This window comes from Anas acuta, chromosome 3 (assembly GCF_963932015.1).
Source record: "Anas acuta chromosome 3, bAnaAcu1.1, whole genome shotgun sequence".
Taxonomy (NCBI): domain Eukaryota; kingdom Metazoa; phylum Chordata; class Aves; order Anseriformes; family Anatidae; genus Anas; species Anas acuta.
This window is the reverse complement of record NC_088981.1, coordinates 11,764,716-11,772,857: the sequence shown is the minus strand read 5'-3', so window position 1 is coordinate 11,772,857 and position 8,142 is coordinate 11,764,716. Positions and strand designations below refer to the sequence as shown.

At 43.7% G+C, this 8,142-nt stretch overlaps 1 protein-coding gene across 1 annotated transcript in view; it reads right to left on the bottom strand.

Annotated features, from left to right (window-relative positions):
- Window positions 1-5,920: 5,920 nt before the first annotated feature.
- Window positions 5,921-8,142, bottom strand: part of ISM1 (isthmin 1) — a 39,639-nt gene continuing 37,417 nt past the window's right edge. The window contains exon 7 of the mRNA XM_068675702.1: window positions 5,921-6,591. Within this exon, the coding sequence (XP_068531803.1) occupies window positions 6,074-6,591 (518 nt within the window). The 3' untranslated portion in view covers window positions 5,921-6,073. The remainder of the gene's footprint in view (window positions 6,592-8,142) is intronic.

Here is an 8,142-nt window from a genome sequence, read left to right as displayed (position 1 = left end):
GAGTCTATGGACAGGCAACAGAAGCCCTCAGCCTGCCGGGGAGGTAAGCACTGCTTCAGCATTTCCTTTGCTAGGTTCCTTTGCAAGACTTGTTTTGTTCCTTCTGATTTACCCCTCTCTGAGGCTGTCCTCCTTTAGGATATCATTACCCACATGCTCATATAAATTTTGGTGCGCCTTAATGAAGCCATTTTATAACTTAATGTGCTGTTGTTTCCTCTCCCCACTGGCCAGAAGTCATTTCTGTTCCTGCTACTGCGTCTTTCCCAAACCAAAGCAACGACATCTGCCTGTTATATGCTCTCATTCTGCGTTTCCTGTGTAGTTTGTAGGATGAGGTTGTGGAAGTGAACCAATGCCTTGAATTCAGCTCACCGTTGCCTTCGGATGCTGTTACTGCTGCAGAGGCAGTGGTGGACCTCGCTGTGTCTCCAAACCACTGCTTGCCACCAGGCCTGGGTGTGCTGCATGGGCCAGGACTTTCTCCTGGCAGGCAGGAGGTGTGCAGCCAGGCCATGTTGTGATTTGAACATGCTCCTGGTGACTGCCTGACAGAAAGTGCTGCTGAGGACAGCGGGGCACAGGAATCCCTGCATCCACACTGGCAAATAAATTTGCGTTTTCCTCATCTTCTTACCTGACCAAGAGATCCCTATGCAGCCATAGGGCTTTTCCTAAGGCTGCCCGCACCCCTGCTTCATTTTGCGTGGCTGAGCCATGTCTCCTCAAACTGCCCCCAGGACGTGGAGATGGGTCCCAGCTGCAGCTTTGGGTTTGGAGGCAAAGAAATGTGTTAAACACAGCCGTGCAGAGTCAGGAGCCAGCCTGGATGAGGGTGTTTGGGGTGGAAGCTGGTTCCCCGACCTTCCCCTGTTCCCCATACTTTGTGAGTCACATCCTGCATCCACCACCACGGCGTGCAGATGCTGTCCCTTGCTTTAGGCATATTTCGGAGCCGTACCAGAGCCCTCCTGAAGCCAAAGGACTGACGCACTCTTCAGCTCTAAGCAAAGTATTGGTCAGGCCCGTAATAAACAGCAAATTCTGACATTTAACACATGTAGTGTTGTTTGCCCACGTTTAAAAAGGAAATATTATTCAAGCACTCCTTTGAAAACTAGAGCCACCCACACTTTGTTTTGTTGGGTTTGGCTGATTTGACCTGTGTCGTGTTGCTATCACTTTCAGAATATAACATCTCGAATCCCTTATAAATTGTGCATTTTAATGAATGAAAGGCTTTTCCATGTGGTTAAAATCCCACCCCCGCCTCATTCCTGCGATAGAGAACAAACACAGGAAAAAATTTATAACTCCCTAAACTGATAGAAAATTAGCACAGTCATAAAAGGCGCATGTGGCTTTAGCAATGCAACTGAAAAGGAAAAATGAATAAACCTGTCACTCAAAAAGTAAAAGGCAGAGCTGAGGAATGGCTTCTGCCAGTTCAGCTTCCTGGTGAAGGTCTCCCATGCGAGGTCAGAAATAGCCTCATCCCCCTGTGCAGACCACAAGGGGAGGCTCCTCCGTAGGTCTGCTCCTGCAGCCATCACACTCAGCAACGTGCTGCTATAAAGTGCATGGCTAGAGGATATCCTAAATAAATTTACATAGATATATAAATATATGCATGTGTGTGTATTTTGTATGAAATACGAAACCAGTGATTTCTTAGCCAACCCCTTAATTTGTCTGAAACAGTGCAGGCAGAATGGAAACTGCCCACACATTTTTCCATTAAAAGTTACAAAGGGAAGGGAGGGGGGAATTGGTGACAGAAAAACACATGCTCTGTCAGCTGTCACATAAATGCCATGCAGCCAGGCAGCAATGTACACTCGCACCAGTTTGCTGGATGAATTCTCCTCCTTTTTCTGCTGCTCACTGCTGGTCTTCCCCCAGCGTGTGCGCTCCCTCCGCAGCGCTCTGTGTGGAGGCAGGGGAAGGGCCAGGGCTGTGGCCGTGCAGGTGCACAAAGAGATCTGATTTTGTTCACCTCTGGTCTGCAACCTTCCTCTGTCTGCCACCCTGCTGGTGGGATTTATATGTGCCCAGAGGCCTCACGGGGTCTGGTGCTGGAGAAGGTTTGTGGTGGCTTTTTGGTTGCTTGTGACTGCGGTCTGTAAACCCTTCACTCACCTGATGGCCACGGCCCCTCTGCTGCTCCAGCAAGAGTTGTGATAGACACCCAAAAGCTTTACCCAGCACTGGGCTGCAGGAGACACCTTGCCCATAAAATGGTCAGGAGGAGCTTGCTGCTGAGGATGAAAAAGCAGAGTCATCGCTGGTGTCACCTAAACACACGTAGGCAAAAAATGTCAGGTGCATCGGTTACCCATCGCGTTGCAGCCAACCCTACAGCCGCAATGAGGCGGCTGCCTTTGGGAAGGTGGGCCTGTGAGCTCACCAGCAGTTTGTGAAAGAATGCGTTGTGTTGACAGTGCTAACCATTTTGCACAGCAGGGGGAAAAATGCAGCTGGTAACTAATGCAGAACTGTAGGGATTCGTGAATGTGTGTATGTTTCTGTTTTTCGCTATATTGTCCTATAACCCATATGCATCACTGTGGGTTGTGTTAGTGGAATTTTGCTGCTCAGCAGCTGTCCAGGCAATGTGAAGCCAGGCCCACTCATCCTTTTAACCATCAAAGGTACATATTCAATCCATTTCTGGCTGCCTCGGGGCACTGCTCCACACATCCTTCTCAGCGGCGGTGCCAGCTTAAGGCACTCCTGACAGCTCAACTCTGCAGCCATGCAGTGATCTATCTCTGTTGGTAGAGCAGAGTTAAAAATAACTTGGGTGACTTGACTGGTTCCTTTGCTTCATGAGCAGCTGTGCTGGTCCAAGAGAAAGGTACTACAGAAGAAGGAGCGGCCAGAAGGTGAAAACACCTTGCTCTGGCTTTGCCGATGAGAAATAGGTAAAACAGAACTGCTCAGATATGGAGAGTTGCTGTTAAATCTGTGCTTTGGGTTTCCTTTTGGGAATCAGGATGGCTACTTCAGACTCTGAGGGTTTCTCAGTGTTGAGACCATAAGCCTTGTTTAGTTCTGCTCATTTCAATCCCCCTCATATCTTTGGTTGGGTCTTTGAATACAGTTGCTCCGTGGTAACTCAGACACATGAAAACAGCTTCGTCTAACTACTGAGCTGTGCCCACAAATGTAAGACCACAAAGCCTTCTTGAGGTCTTATTCTGACATGAAATTTGAGAGACTGAGCCAAATTTGGCCATGGTAACTCCAGTACCTTGCTAAAGACTACTGCTCAAAGTCATTCCAGGTACAGTTGTTGGAAAGGAGATGAAAAAAGCAGCCAAAGGGATCATAATTTATAAGATAACACTGCCTTTGTTTTTAATACAGACCATTGCTTAAGACTGCAGAAGTGTGACGACGCTCTTGATGTGTGCTCCAAGACTAATGCTATGAAAAACCTGGTATGTCCTTATCAGTGGTTTAGGCTCCTTCAGTGTTCCTAGCCTTGGCAAAACATGAGTGGTAAGACTTGAACTTTGTGCGTCATTTATTAGAATAATTTTTCCTCTTCCCTGACACTTTATTTGTTATGTTCAGTTTTAATGGTACAGTAACATCTCTCAATAGCACCATAATTTACTAATCTATAAAGAGCAGGGATGTTTTATATTTCAAAAATTGTGACTGCCCTCTCGTTGCCCTCCCAGAGAAACCTGAGACTGTTGTTCCCCCACACTGCTAAGTGAACTAAAAAGCTGGGCCTTCTCCCCCATATTGCAGAAAATACCTGTCTTCCCTAGTAACTGACTGATCCTGGAGTTGCTTATGCTTTTCATCCATCTGCTGTCAATTTAACTGGCTCAGCTAGCTACAGGCTCCTTCATATGACCTTGCAAGAATTTACAAAACCTGGTTTCTATAAAAATTAAGGGGCAATCCCCATGTTTACCCTCTTGTTCAACTAGCCATGTTTTGTTACTACCAGCTAGTGCTAGAATATATCCACGTCTCCCCCGACCTCCAGCTCGATCCTGCATCTGGGAAGATCTGATGATTTGGCCGAGACTTCCAGCTGCTGAAGTTACCTCGGAAGATCAGTTGTTGTTGCATATGAGCAGTAGCTTTGCCTGGACTGCTGTGTTTCTGGAAATCTGGAGCGTAAGTACAGTGCCGAGGCTCTGCAGCCTGTCAGACTAGGTCTGGCAGAGCTGGGGAGAGCCTTTGCAGCGTGCACACCACACATTTGGTCAAAGTGGGTGTCCAAGGCCCGGGCTGCTTTTTAGCCCTCTGATTCGCAGCACCTGGGCAAACCAACACAAGCCTGACACTTCCCAGACTCAGCGGACTTAGGCATAAGTTAATGCTGGGGGGAGCATGCACACGTCTGTCCGGGAAGTTGCAATCAACCAGCACCTGAAAGGCCAACGGAGCTAATGAAAAGATTTACAATAAATATGTGTCCACATACGTAGCAGAGGGAATTGTCTTTTGTGGCCGTCTTGAATCTTTTAGCTCAGATTGACTGTAATGCAAGATTGGCTTTACTGCTGTGTGCGGTTCCACATGCAGAGCACATATGGGCATCAGACCACATAACCCGAAAATACACATTTCTCTAGTGACATTTAGCCTTAGTTTTCCAAATGAAGACATTGACTTGCAGCAAGACAGGCTTTTAAAGGATGGAACTGTATTTATAAAGGATGGAAAAGTATTTATTTACCCATGGTGTAATTTTTATCTTCCATAAGAACACGGGTATCAGGTGCTTAATTACAGGATTATGTATGTAAACGTGCACTTTATAAAAATTTGGAAGTAAAACCTTTGCCTAAAAAAAAACAGTCTTATTCCTGGCATTCGAGTTCCATCTACAGAAGCCTTTCATGTAAGAGACATCCCATATGTGAGTTATTGTTATAATACAATAAATACTTTACAAAAATAATGCTAGCTTTTTTTTAAAAAAAAAAAAAAAGGAAGAAACTTAACTCACCATAGTCCCTCCCAGACAGCTTGCTTAAAGAATAGCTTCTTCTATAGAGTACTGACCACTCAGCATATGATAAAAAGGGGAAAAGAGGCTGGTTCCATGCTTTGTCTGAGGGAATTAGAAATGTATTTTCCACTTCTCCTGTTTTTTTAAAAATAAACTTTTCTTAAAAGAAAGAAGCAGATCTAAACACTCTTCATGTTAAAAATTGAGAAGTAACTGTGATTCTTTTTGCCTTTGACATGATTTCCTTCTGTGGCCTTGCTCCTCCAAAGACTTACAGCATGCTTAATTTACAGGTAGCTGCCCTGAAGCTCTGCTCCCCAGCGTAAGACATAAGCCCTGCCAGCTGTAGTTCTGTATCTGAGAAGTCTCCAGGAATGGTCTGTTTGTGACACCTGGAGAACCACTGAGTTGTGTCCTTGTCCACAGGAAAACCACAGCTACACCTCCCTGCAGGCCTACCCCAGATGGACAGCAAGGACCTGAGCTAGAGGGTAACAGGAAGAAATCCAAGCAAGAATTGCTAGTAAGGTACTATACTCACTTTTAAGTATTAGCCTTCCATAAAAAAAATCTTCCTTTCTTAGATATGCCTACTCATGATGTCAATTATGGAGAAAACTGATGCCGTAGGTGCATTAATCTTGTAAACCATTCCCATATGGAAGAGTACATTTTTCAATCCTGTTGTTTATAATAACTTTTAAATATGTGCCCTCCTCAGCTGGGGCTTTGGGCTTGATGGTGATGGCAGCTGCTCCACTCCTTCCCACCCCCCCATCTCGTATTTATGTTATAGTTGGGGAATAAAATGAAATGCACATTATTAAATGAACGCTATTGCAGTATAAAATCTTACCAGGACAAGTTTTATGTATGTCTGTATGCAAAAATAGGTGTGTGTGAGATAGGGAGATATGTGTTTATAAATTACACACACTATGAAAAATACTTATGTATTATATTACAACTATATACATTCATTAGAAAGAAACTGATCAACTCCTGTCACGGAGATAATGCAGCAGCCGTTATCAGTTCTTGGGCATCCAGGAAATGAATGCTACTTTCTGTCTGAAGAGGAGGAAAATCTTTTCAGTATTCCCTTGCTTCTTGAAATTGCTTGTAATAGTCTTCGTCTGAAGGGTTTTCTGTACACTTTTGCCCATTGTTTGGAGGCCGTGCTTCATTGTATCGGCTCCAGTCCCCTTTGCATATAATCCAGGGCAGAATGTCCACTTTGTAATGGAGTTCTGCTGAGAATTCGATGCTGATCAGGTTTGGTGTACCCGCCCCCTTCCCTCTGGTAATCAGCTGCATATTATCATCATAGCAGCAGTGCTGAGCTGCCAGCGTTGTGCTCTCCAAAGAGAGCATGGAGCGGATGCAGTATCGTGCAGTGGGCTTATAGATCTCCAGTTTTTCCTTTGGGCCACTTGCATCTTTCCAGCGAAAGTTTTTCCTCTTAATTCGATCATAGATTTCAGCAGTGCTGTATGCAACTTCTCTGGGGTAGGAGCATGGGCAGCTGGGAAGATCATTGACCACTTTGTGCATATATTTCTTCAAGAACTCACTTTTGCAGCTCATCCATCTTTCACAACTATCAGTGTCTGTTTAAGGACAGGAAATGGAAAACTTAAGATACATTATGCAGCATCCCAGTTCATATGAGCATGACGAATGAGTAAAGCATTACTGTTCAGCACCAGTGCTTTGCTTAAGAAAGAAAGGGCAGTAAGAAAAGCTTGCCTCCCTGCCTGCAATGTGTTAATGTGCTGTCTTGTCAGACAGAGAAATCAAACATGTGACTGACTTTGAGGTCCTCAGACATCGCTACTCCAAATTATATTGCAGTACCAATGCCAGCACAAATCTTTAACATTTCTTCTACTTGGCAAGTTCTAGCTAAGCCTCTGATATGCCCATGCAGCACAAGAGGAACTACGCGGCTTTATAAGCAACAGAACTGACACAGGGCAATTCTATTCCCTGAACTTGTACAGAGATTTGAAGGCCACCTTCGGTTTAAAGCTCTAGTCCACACACTCACCTTTTAAGAACAGCAGATTCAGATTTTGGAAGATTTTCTCATGATGTTGTAAACATCAAGATGGCAAGCAAAGCCTGGGTTATTTTTTCTAAAATTTGTTATTAAGTCCTAATTCAGCCTTTTACCTAGCAAATACTTTTTTTCCTCTTTGGTCTGCATCTTCCCAAAGGGGTATTTCAAGCAGCTGTAGTTCTGACACAGAGACTGAGATCTTGGCTGACTTCTCACAAATGCAGCCAGAAGTGATTCAGATGCTAAATGAGCATATGTGACATAATATCAGAGAGTCTGTATGTTAGGAGGACTTTGTGGTATCACAGCTGTGACTTATAGCTGGGATTAAAGAGATTTATACACTAGTAGTATATTTAATACTGACATTTTATTATTTTGCAACAGTCTTCAGAGAATCTGGTTAAACATCTCCTACATGAAATGTTGTTTAAGGTGTTTGTATCAGGCTATGGGCTTTAAAAAGCCTTGCACATCTTGCTCCACACTTACTTAACAGGACTCTGGAGTAAGGCAAAGATTGGGGCCTAAAACTCTTTTAGCAAACATTCTTTCAAAATATTTACTTAGTAATCTGTCCTTCTTCTTTCTGTTGTTTTAAGAGTTGTATCCCAGCTGTCATTAAATGTTGTGCTCTACCACCATAGGAAGGAGGTGGTGGAGTACATTGTTTATCCAATTAGTCCAGCATACAGTGTTTAAGAGTGGCCACACTATGGCTTCATTGGAAGGATAAAATCGGAATGTTTTAGAGGTTGGGATAAGTTTTAGATAGATCATGCCCTACAAAATTGCTTTGGCTATCCCCATTTATTTTAGTGTGACAGCACTAACTAAAATGCTTTTATAATATCTTCCATTCAAGGCTATTTCAGCAAAATGCTAAACAGTGTTTGATTTTCTCCCTCCATTAGGGTTGAGACTTACTGCACTTTTCAGAACTAGGGAAGAGACTCACTATTTTACAAAAAAAGAGCCACAGAAATTTGTTAAGAGTTAAGAAGAGAAAGATTTAATGATCAAAATGAGCTAAGGTCCGGGTCATAAACTTAAGCAAGATAATAAATGACAATTTTTACTGACATGTTTAATGATAAAC